This window comes from Amblyomma americanum, chromosome 2 (assembly GCF_052857255.1).
Source record: "Amblyomma americanum isolate KBUSLIRL-KWMA chromosome 2, ASM5285725v1, whole genome shotgun sequence".
Lineage (NCBI taxonomy): Eukaryota > Metazoa > Arthropoda > Arachnida > Ixodida > Ixodidae > Amblyomma > Amblyomma americanum.
Window position 1 is genome coordinate 59,036,581 of NC_135498.1, and position 12,155 is coordinate 59,048,735.

The 12,155-nt window shown below is 44.0% G+C and overlaps 1 protein-coding gene across 2 annotated transcripts in view; it reads right to left on the reverse strand.

The window, feature by feature from the left end:
* Window positions 1-11,291: 11,291 nt before the first annotated feature.
* Window positions 11,292-12,155, reverse strand: part of LOC144118585 (evasin P1126-like) — a 128,675-nt gene continuing 127,811 nt past the window's right edge. For both annotated transcript variants that reach the window (XM_077651486.1, XM_077651485.1), the window contains exon 3: window positions 11,292-11,402. In XM_077651486.1, coding sequence (XP_077507612.1) covers window positions 11,292-11,402 — 111 coding nt within the window. The remainder of the gene's footprint in view (window positions 11,403-12,155) is intronic.

Genomic DNA, 12,155 nt, shown 5'->3' on the forward strand with positions numbered 1-12,155 from the left:
GCACACAGCAGCAAATCTGACACGTCGGCGTTTTCCCGTCCTCTCACCTCTTTCATTTCATTTCTCCATTCTGCCTGCTATCCTTTTTTTTTTATTCCTCTGCCCCAGCTCAGGTGCTTTAGTGTCGATGACAGATGCCTAGGCTATCATAAATCTTTTCCTTCCTTATTATTATTATTTTATCAAATCCATTTACTACTACAACACGTCGGCATTCCATTTTCGTCGCGCGCCACGTCATCATCCATTCGACACTAAACGGTGTGTATATTCGTAACTGGCATAGTTTGTACATCAGGTGTTAGAGTTCGCCTGACAGTTTTTTCGACTTCTTCATTTCTTTTTTCAGCCACATCTTCAACTAAAACAGTCAGGGCCATTCCTCGTCAACACAGCCTCCGGATATACCCGAACGAAGGATGAGGGGGCGAAGTAGAACAAACTGCATTCGGCAGTGTGCACATATGCTCTGCGGTTGCTGTGGTCACTTGGGGAATTTTCACGAGCGGGACGCAGATACATGAATATGTCAGTATATAGGTTAAATCGTTTGGAGCGCTTCCAAGTACGTGAACCATGTGCGTTCCCCACTGTCCTTAGCCAAGAGACGCGTCCTTTCATCATTAGACAAGGGTTCATTTTGTCGCCTCTGTTCTAATCCATGTTGCCTGTTCTAATCCACTACGTTGAGTGAGTTTGCATTTACAGCACTTTCCTCGCTCATTTGCTTGCTTGCTCGCCTTGGTGGAGACCCACATGACTGGACTGCTATATGCTATGGCATGGTCGCATTTTCGCTCGCCGCGGTGGCTCAGTAGTGAGGGCGTTCGGCTATTCGCCTATTGATTCGTTGTACCCTGGTTCGAATCCGATCGCGGCGGCCGCGTTTCGATGGAGGCGAAACGCTAAGGTACCCGTGTGTTGTACGATCTCGGTGCACATTAAGATGCCCATGTGGTCGAAATTATTCCATACCTCTCTTCCTTTTGTTTGTCGATCCCTCCTTTATCCCTTCCCTTTTGGCGCGGTTCAAGTGTCCTCCCAGATTTGTGACAGATACGGGGCCATTTGCTTTCGCCAACAACCAATTTTTGTTTTCATTTCTTCCCCTACGGTACCTCTTTCTTCCTTTCTTCGCTTGGTTCGTTTTAACACGACAGCGTTAAAGGACCCGTGTCGCAGAAAAGCCGATGTCGTCGACGTCGGCGGCGTTGGCCGTGAACGAAAAATCTCTCCTCCTGCCCCCTCCTTTGTGGAATCCCAGGCAGTTCCGTGGTCTCCCTGGCAGTGCTGCAACACGCTGTCACGTTCCACTCTTAAAGGCGAAGCTTAAGCGTCCTGCAATTTTCTTATCCCTTCCCTTACGGTTGACCCACCTCGGTGGCTCAGTGGTTGGTGCGCTCGGCTACTGATCCGGATTTTTCGGATTCGAACCCGACCGCGGCTGCTGCCTTTTTATGGAGGCAAAACGCTAAGGAGCCCGTGTGCTGTGCGATGTCAGTGCATGTTAAAGATCCCCAGGTGGTCGAAATTATTCCAGAGCCCTCTACTACGACACCTCTTCCTTCCTTTCTTCTTTCACTCCCTCCATTGTCCCTTCCCTTGCGGCGTGGTTCGGGTGTCCAACGATATATGAGACGGATACGGCGGCATTTCATTTTACCAAAAAGCAATTATTATTATTATTATTATTATTATTATTATTATTATTATTATTATTATTATTATTATTATTATTATTATTATTATTATTATTATTATTATTACTTACGGCGCGGTTCGGGTGTCCGCTGATATGTGGGACGGATACTGTGCCATTTCCTTTTCCAAAAGACCAACCAACCAAATCTAGGAAATTGAAAATTGATTTTCAGGAAAAGAAGTGACGCAGTAACTGTCGTCGTCGGCGTCGACTGTGAGTTTTCCGCTGCTGCGGCACTTCCGCCACGTCGTTAATGCGAGAAAAACCTTGCGCAAGCTTTCCACTTTTCGCGGATGCCACAAGGAGCGCATTGAGTGATTGTAGAGTCATTGCTGGCCCTTGAGGAAGCGGAGACGAAAGTTGCTATTGCGCACGGCGGCTTACCGGTTGCAGTGGATCAGTGGTTAAGGCGCTCGTCTACTGAGCCGGAGTACCCTGGTTCGAACACAACCGCGGTGGCCTCGTTTCGATAGAGCCCCGTGAAAATTTAAAAAATGTCTTTGAGAAAAGGAAATGGCGCGGTGACTGTCTCACATATCTCCGTGGACACCCGAACCGCGCTTTACGGGAGGGAATGGGGGCGGGAGTGCAAGAGGAGAGAGGTGCGTAGTGGAGGTCTCTGTGACGATTTCGATCACCAGGGGATCTTTGGCGTGCACTGGCATCGCACAGTAGGGGGGCGCTTTTTTGCACTTAGGCCTCCAGCAGCACTGCGGATGGACGCGGGCGCTGTGGTGTTTCACTCTTAGGGCGGAGTTAAAGAATATAAAAAGCTTTTTCTTCTGACGGAGAATGACAGCAAGTGTGAAAGTTTTTGTGTCGGCACTTTATCTCTCTCTTCCTACTATCTGGACTCCTTGAGCATGGTTGCCTTCCATGGCCATTTCTATTCAGTGTTTCATGTCAAGTTTATTTTTCAGTTTGCTACATGCACTGCTTGTTCGCCTGCTGCTTGATCTCCTGCTTGCTATATTGCTCTCATTTTCTTATGCATTTTCTTATGTTTGCATTCTTACTCATACCTGGACACATTTCTTATTGTCTAGATAGTTTGTACATATTATTTCTCCCCCTATCCTCTCTTCCTGTCTCCTCACCTATTTGATTTCATTTCTCCATTCTGCCTGCTATCCTTTATTTCCGCTGCCCCAGCTCAGGTGCTTCAGTATCGATGGCAGATGCCGGGGCCAGCGGAAATCCTTTCCTTCCTTTTTACTATTATTTTTAATAAAACCACTACCACCACCACCACCTACAAGCCTTGAAAACCCGCGCTCAACACGTATCCGCGACGCCACTCCCCGACCTTTTGCCTACCACGAGCTCGCTAGCGACTGCACCGCCACCTTGTTTGTTTACAAACATGCAGGAGGTCTATATATAACGCAACGTACATTATCCCTCCTCTCCTTTCTCAAGTCAACGACTAAATATAGTTGGTTGAGTTTTTTTTAAAGCGCAAGCTTTACTGCCCGCAGGTTGAGCAGTTTCGAGTGGCTCCTGGAGAGCCGTGCTGCGCATGCGCGAGGAGCAGTGTCGGCACACGGCGCATTTGTCTCAATTCCTAGAGTTCCCGGGTTCGAACCCGACTGCGGCGGCTGCGTTTTTATGGAGGCAAAACGCTAAGGCACCCGTGTGCTGTGCGATGTCAGTGCACGTTAAAGATCCCCAGGGGGTCGAAGTTATTCCGGAGTCCTCCACTACGGCACCTCTTTTTTCATTTCATCGTTCACTCCCTCCTTTATATCTTCCTTTACGGCGCGGTTCAGCTGTCCAACGATATATGAGACAGATACTGCGCCATTTTCTTTACCGAAAAACCAATTATAACTATTATCCCTAGTCACGACTGCGCATGCGTCACTAGTAGCTCCGAGCCACAGGTGTTCCGCAGCTACGCAGCGTCGCGTCTTTCCTCATAATAATAATAATTATAATTAGTTTTTGGGAAAGGAAATGGCGCAGTGTCTGTCTCATATATCGTTGGCCACCTGAACCGCGCCGTAAGGGAAGGGATAAAGGAGGGAGTACAAGAAGAAAGGAATAAAGAGGCGCCGTAATGGGGGCCTCCGGAATATTTTCGACCACCTCCAGGGGTATCTTTAACGTGCGCTGACATCGCACAGCACACGGGTGCCTTAGCGTTTTTCCTCCATAAAACGCTATGGAAACTTTCGATTTTCAGTTTTGCTCTTTCCTCTTTATTATTAATATTATTATTCCTCTTTCCCTCCCTTCTTTATCCATTCCTTTACGGCGTGGCTCGGGTGTCCACCGAGATATGTGAGACGGTTACTGTGCCATTTCCTTTCCTCAAAAACTGAACAAAACATGTGGGCTGACGGCGTTCATAGAGTTCATTGGCGTTTACAACTTTGCAAAGATCGTTTATTTTCACGAAAGAAAAGGCGCACAACTGGCTCCGTGTGTCAGTGGAGACCTCAATCTCACTTTCGCTTTGAATATCCTGGATTAGCTGTGCTAATTCACATCGACTTTTTTTTTACTCTTGCGGAAATTTGGAGCCAGACCCCTCGAGGAGTAAGAAAAACCTGGAATCATCAAGATCTTAGGGTCTTTTGACTTATTTTTCTGGCGGTAAGTTTTGTTGGTTTGTTTTAAATAAACACACAATAAAAGCTAACAAACACGCATTGTGCAGCTTGTTAAGCGAATTAGCCCCTTCTGAACATAGAGCGGCATTTGTCGAGAAGCTCCAAGAAGGTGACATCCTGCTGGCGCAGCGCCATGTTTGAGAAGTCGTTCTTCAAGCGCAACCGACTGCACACCGAGCAGCTATCCCTGAGCAAGTTTGCCCAATGAATAACCTTGGTGCAACCTCTTCTGTGTTTGCTATCTTGGCTTACCAATTTACACGCTTCTCATTCGGCGGTCCGTATAGCCGGGTCTCCGCGTCAAAGTCGCTTGGCTTCTTCTTTTGCGGGCTGAGCCGATGAGCATTCTCGCTTACGTGACCACGCTGTTATGACAGTGACACGTTACGCAGGATCGTTTTCTACAGCTACGCATTTTCGCTCCGGGTCCAGAACTCGCAGGATGGCTTAGTGATCTGACGGTTCGGCTTCCTCCATTACTCCTCAGCAGCAATTAGCAGACACTGCGGCAAGATGGCATATGGAAGAGATGGACACTGTTCATGAAGAGATCCGTTGGGCCGTCTTCTCTTGTAAAAACGCATCTGTCATTCTTCTTTAGTGCTAGTTGGTAGGCTGCGAACTCTAGCACGCTAATTGGTCTACATGAACTTCCGTCCAGCATGCCCCACTGCATTGGCAGGCGGCTCTTCCGGTCGCAATCACCGGTAGCGACTGTGCGATCCATGTGTCTCTTCCCGAGCAACTTCTCGCGCAGCTGGTACGACACTCCTCCAAACTTACCCGAGCTTCCTCCCATTGGCTGCAGCTCGCGCGCCACTCCTCCGAACTTACCAGAGCTTACGGGATTTACTGCCGAGTAGCCGAGTCACCAGGGAGAAAAAAAGTGCTTGCACTTCTTGTGGACAGTTTCCGTGGATGCCAGGCATAAGCCAATTAATGCTTCCGCAATAAACCTACTGTAAGTCTCGATAGAACGCATTGAATAGGCGCGTTTCACGCAGTATGATTGCTTTGCTTTGAAAATTTACGCAATTCATTTCTACAGCGGAGCTAATTTAAGCGACAGTATCCTGGAAAACGTGTTTTTTCGAATTAAAATCGCAATTTTTTCCTAAATAGCATCGTCTGCACTAGTCCTATGCCTCGCACTGGTTTATTTTTTTGGAGAACACAAACTTTGTACTTTATAAGCTTTGTGGTGATGCGTCGTTCCAAATAAAGTTGTCCCAATAATCACCAATTTTATTTTATTGATTTTCGTTTATAAATGACAATATCATCAAAAAGATTTTCGCACTTAGCACAGGGTTTACGACACCCATCACAAAGAAAAGATCAAGTTACGTTCAAATGCATGATCAGTTGCATATGCTTGGTGCACGATTAATCACGAACACTTGGAATACATTGGAAAGGGCCTCATAAGTTCTAGTGCTGGTTCACTTGCATGAACCACTGAACGAAAAGTGAGGAAAAAATTCAGCTCTAATATTTAGCTTTTACGTAATGATGCCTAAGCTTACGCATTCCATGTACTATATGCCCTACGGAAGTGCGGATTTCAATCTGGTTGTCACCTTCTATGTTCCCCAAACCTTGTCTCCAACAACCTGCTCCTCATTCAAAGTTTCATGTTGGAATGTCGAAGACATAGCTCTCTTGATGACGACACTCTTGAATAGGTCAGTAACAGCGAATGTCACGGACTCCACAAGTTTTTTTCTTTTTTTTCTGGGAAACATTTTGCAACCAGTTGGAAAAAGATGTACGAGGTACATTAAATCTTGGCAGTGCGAACTTAAAAAAAAGGTCTTCTCAGTCAATTACCAGTTTTATGCAACGCTCGGAACGCCTTTTGGCCCTCTTTATGTATATACGAAGCTCAAATTCAGGTAAATGTTTTTGGAATAAGCAGTGACCAAGGAAGCATTACCATGCTCTGGCCTTTACTAAAGTGCACGTTCAGTCATTCGGGATGAAAAATATGAAGTCAGCGCCAGTCTGTGATGGAAAAGCAGCTCTCAAATTACAAAACAGCTGTTTGGCATGCACTTCGAATGCTGCATACTGATGCAGAAATCAACCGGGCAAAACCTGTAGAATGTCCCTGAAATCAAAAGATGGGATAAAAATTGTATTATTTTTTTTTAAGAGAGTTAGCCATTGAACTAACCCCAAGGGTATATGAAATGCGTATTCACTGAAATAGCATTTGAAAATGCAAGAATCTAGATGTGCACAAAATACATTGTTTTCATTCGGCATCCCTTTTTTCTGTTTGCTTTGGGCCCGTTGTCATCTTGCAAAGCGGCATCATTCAAGAGACTAACATTTTTTAGTAACGCATTTTAACACTTGTGCTAACGTGCGAATGATATTTGGTTTATAATGAGTGAAGTCAGCTGCTTAAGCAAGTCCTTAAAGTAAATGGTAATGAATGGAATTATTCCTCTTTTAAGCGATGTGAGTGAGACGGACGTGCTATGGACTGAGACGTGTGTCATTCTTGAGGGCTGAAGTATAGCATAAGCCTTTAGCAATCGCTTCTTTTTTAGCAGTGAATTATCAGCTTAGCATGAGTAAAAAAAAACATGCGTTCAGTCCTTGAACGAATCGTTGCTAAGTGCTTTTTGTTGATACGCTTTATATTTACTTTTAATTCAGCTTCCGTTCCCATGTGAAGTGGGGAGAACATATCCTTCCTAAATGTGATATTTTGAACACGCGTTTAGTGTATATACCGGGTGTTTCAAATTATTCACTAAAGAGTTTCTTTGAAAAGCGGTGAGATTCCGCTTTGTTGTCTGTGCAAGTTGGTTATGCGGCAAGGCGCACATTAATTACGTAGTAGAGTGCAATGAAAAGTCGAATAATTTATTGAAATAAACTGATTTACGGTATAATTTTCGCTTTTATTACACAAGATTGTATTTAGACATAGAAGGCCTTGAACATTAGAGGCTAACCTTGCTTATAAAATATTTGAATCAGCATCTTGCTTCAAGATATAGATCGTAGAAGATACTAGTTTGGCAGCCTATTAAGTTGGCTTTTGCGCGTTATATATTAATAAATGGCTTCGCTGCACGTGGTATCATGACGGGAATCACGTCTGCATCATCTGTGTCCCAAAAGGAGTAAAGTGCGGCTGCACTTTATTCAAAGAATGCACATCTTTCCAATATGCCACATGGGAAAGCCAACTTGAAGAGATCTGAAAAACGTTTTTAATCACGTTCGTTATGTCGAAGCATAATTGCGTTTCTAAAATTTAAAAAACGGTGGTCGCCTTCGATTTTGACTATGTTCCATTTCACAAAATATCCTTGTGCCAACAATCTAAAAATAAAAACGATAATTTTAGTTTTTCTTATTCTTTTGGCCGCACTCTATCACATAAATAAAGCCCGCCTTCGCGTAGAGCTAGACTACAGACACCGCACCCATGTATCTTTCGTTTCTTTTTAAATTGAAATCGGTAGAAAATAATTTGAAACGATTTGTATCTGTGATAAAGCAAAAACTGTAGACACTTCCTGGGACCACACTCTTATAACTCAAAGAGGGATGTGTTGGAAATATTTCCTTCGTTTGTATATCAAAGTAGGAGTAGATATAAATCTTTTATGATAATGCAACTTCGCTCAGCAGTCAGGAACAATGGTGCAATAAAATTACGCGCACTGAGTTTCATCCGTACATTCAGCGATCTTTACAACGACATCAAAGAAGCTATCTATCTTTGCAAAGAGTTTCCGTTACGTATTTCAAGGCTTCAAAAACACGAGGGTTTTCAATTGAATGTTCTAAAAGAGATTGGGAGATGTGGCGGGTCACCACGGATTGGGAACACAAATAACAGCCATGAAAGGAGGTGCTAAGCTTGTAATGCATTTTTAATGGAATAGCATTAGATGCCCTATTGATTAAAACGCCTCATCACTGTTAAAATTCGTCTCTTAGCTTGAGTTTTGAAACTGACGTCACCAGTTAGGAACACTCCCAATCGCTGAAGGGCAGCTACGTCGCCAAACGAGAGCCTTCCCATTGGTTGGAGAGAAGTAACACCGCCAGACCGGAAGTGACATCGGTTCCCGTACATGCATCCACATTTGCTATTGCTAACGCATTTGCTAACGCATTAGAGAGTTAGGCATCGTTGTGAATGTTTTTTTTTACTTGAATATGCTCAGTGTGGAAAGAGTGAACAAAGACATGCAGAAAGAGACTCTTTTTCGTGCGTGTTTTTCGATTCTGTTGGTAGTGAGCACACCAAAATTGCCTCGATAAAACACCAGGATTCCGTGCACTCATTACAGTAAGCTAAAAACACGAAATGTCAATATTAGCAGAGCTTTTCACTTTCTTTTGTTTTATCATGAAGAAAAGGTGGAGTTTACTTGCTTAAAAATCACGCGATTGTTTGAATGCGAGGGGAACCGAAGCAATCGAACAAGAACTGCCTCATTATTTGCGGATGCTCCTTTTGTTTTCCATATAGGTTGTGCTTTCAGCTAACACATACATTAAAGAAGCCGTTAGATATCATAAGGGCCTTTTACCTCCCACTTATGAAAATCTAAAATATAGCACACAACACCGCTCCAGCAGAGCTTCAGTCAAGCGGAGTCCGCAATTTGCTGCGTGCCTCTTTCATAATTCTGGCATTTTAGCATTCGGTGTTAATAGAACGAGATGCTTCTGATTACGTAATAGCATATACATACACACACATACATCTGCGCTCCCAAGCAGGATGGGCGCGGGCAATAATCCGTGCAGCTGTTCGCGGCTAGCAGTTGGTTACTACAAAGAAAAAGCTGCAGAAAGCAAGGAGCCGTATGGGTGGTGTCATAAGGAATAGAGGTTATTGTGTGGGAGGATGGAAATACGAACACATAGCTCATACCAGCCATTTGCAGAAACTTGGGTGTTTTAGGACTAAGAGTGATTTGCAGCACACTTTCGAAATGTTAGAAGAGCATCGTCAAATTTTCTTTCGGTCTTCAAATGTAGGTGTGTCACTGATTGGAGCACGCAAGTTTTCTTCGATAACTGAAATCAAATATTTCTTTTCTATAGTGTTAATTTTTTTCCGCAGTGCGCCTTCCACGTACTTTGTAGAATTTCGCCCTCACCTCATGGAAAAAATAAAGGCCGAGGGGGAAAATCATTGACTAAATAGGTCAACAGTTTCAATTTTTCAATTTATTTGCCTCGCAACCCTCAGATTCCTGTCTTGTTACGCCGCAATATATCGAAACATGCACTACATATTCTGAAAAAAACAACGCTTTTTTTATCTGTTTGCGTCTGAAATTGAAAGGTGAATCGCGCTTGTGAGGGTTACGGTGCGTTGCGTATTCTGGGATTTATCGATATCGGGGCCCTACCATGTTTGCATCACCATGAAGGGAACGAAGCAGTAGACCAGAGGTTCGTTTGTTTTCAATGCCCTATTTCTGGCACCGTAACCTAAAACATGCCAGACGGTAAACGAATCAAACGTGAGAATAAACATTGGTGATTTTTTTCAGTTTTCACAAATTTTTTCAGCTTTCACAGCTATCACTCATCCCTTCGGCATTTCGTAACTAATTACAGTCGAATCATTTTGTTCTAACGCCATAGCGTTATAGGCCCCATTCTCTCGAAAATTCAGTGTTTGCGTTGTTGACGCGCCCTGCCGCGGTGGCTCAGTAGTTAGGGCGCTCGACTACTTATCCGGTGTTCCCGGGTTCGAACCCGACCGTGGCGGCTGCGTTTTTATGGAGGAAGAACGCTAAGGCGCCCGTGTGCTGTGCGATGTCAGTGCACGTTAAAGATCCCCAGGTGGTCGAAATTATTCCGGAGCCCTCCACTACGGCACCTCTCTCTTCCTTTCTTCTTTCACTCCCTCCTTTATAACCAGCCCACCGTATAGTGAGAAAACTGCCCACCGTGGCAGGTGGCGGTTGAATTAATGATTGGTCGCTCGGGAAGGGCAACCTGGGTCGCACAAGGCCCACGGCTGAGAGCGCCTGCCATCACAGGGCAGTGGTGCAATGCTTAACCGCTGCACTACTGCATGAGGAGGGGTAAGAGCAATCCCAGGGATCCATCAATGTAAAGTGGAAAATGACAATGAGGCCGATACACTCCGATTTCCTCGATATCTTCGCGCGTATTTTGTGGATTTAGTATTTCTTCATGTTCGCAGTGAGCTTAGTGGCAAAATCTGCGTGAGACGTATTTTTGTTTCTCGCCGTGGCAAAATTTGTTTCTTAATGACTGTGCTGACATTAAGTATTATTCAACAGTATCGACGCAATCTTTTCCTAACTTTTGAGATTCTCATTTTTATTATCATAAATCCGAACAACGTCCACTAAGGGCAGCTTACTCATCAAGCACTACTGCCATGTTTTCTTGCTAAGCCCGAAGTTAGCTTGCTCATGTACACAGAAGGCTTACTATTATCAAGCAATGTATATCCTCTCTTATAGCAGAACTTTGCATGAGGTCCAGCGTGAGGTCCCTCATTCTGAAAGGTTTCAGACTTGCCTACTAGACGCTACTCTGCCATCATTTCCAATGAGGGAGAGTTGGGTTTGCTTCATATCTATTTCTTCCTCTTTATACTCAAATTCTTACTGTTCAAGCGGTTCAATACAAATCAAGCTGTTCAATACAGATCAAGCGGCCGCTTGATCTGTATTGTGTACTTTTGTAATTATTGTTCTGATTGTTCACGGCAATAAAGAAACTCTGATTTCCTTCATAAAGGAAGTTTCGGTATTCTATCAGGAGGGCTCTAATTAGTGTATTCGTTACACATAGAGATTACATTAATTTACAGTAATTTACAGTAATTTTTATAACTGGCAAAGATGTCATCCGCAGCAATTGTGGCCAGAGACAACTTTTTATTTTTTCCGAAACATCAAGGCAGCAGCAGCAGTGTGCTTATCTATTCCTTCAGCCTCGCTAGTTCAGCGCAGCTCTTCAACTCCAGTCATGTTGAGGCAAGTGCCTTCTTCGGAGTCGCCCAGCAAAACGCATAGGCAGTCGTCCGAGCATGTGATATTTTTTGATGGAATGCACTGAAAATATAATTGAAATTCATAATTACGACACTGATTTCCCGAAAGTGGTCAATAACTAGCGCGCAAGGTACTTCAATAATGCTTACCGCCTCAAATCAAGCGAAGGTTTTCTAATATTGGGCGAACAGTACTTCTTTGTATGCATTTACCTCTTTCGCGCTTCCCCTGCCACGCCAGTATGTGAGTATGGATCTCGATGGTAGTGTTGTGTGGGTTGAAGATTTTTACATAAAACTGTTTTCAGCAAAGCAAAACTGTGTAATATCAGCTGAGCCCGCATAGGAATCATAGGCTTCTAGTGCAGTACCAACTGAAAACATTCGAGAAGAGGTGTCAGGACCAGAGGCAACCTCTTTTATTCACTGCGATAGTAATAATGATATAACAACTAAAACCACAAACAGACACAAGACAAAGGCAGCCGACAATATAGGGCGGTACTTACAACGAAATGGCCTAGACCTTTACTCTCCTTAGCTAATAAAGATATTTAGTCGGTTCGTACAAGCTTAGTATAAAAGCTAATGGAGAACAGTCTAGTAATTTACGGTCAAATGATGATATTGTCCTCCTGAGTGCTACGCATGTAATTTACCGCCCACGTTTCAGAACATTTAAAGGCTAGGCGAGTGATTATGCTTTCATTTTAACGGTGCAAGACAAGCCTGTCCAAAAATCGCTATGGCAGGCGTGTTTTTTGTTAGCACGATGCGTGTGCACATACCCATTCAGCCAAAGATTTTAGCACCG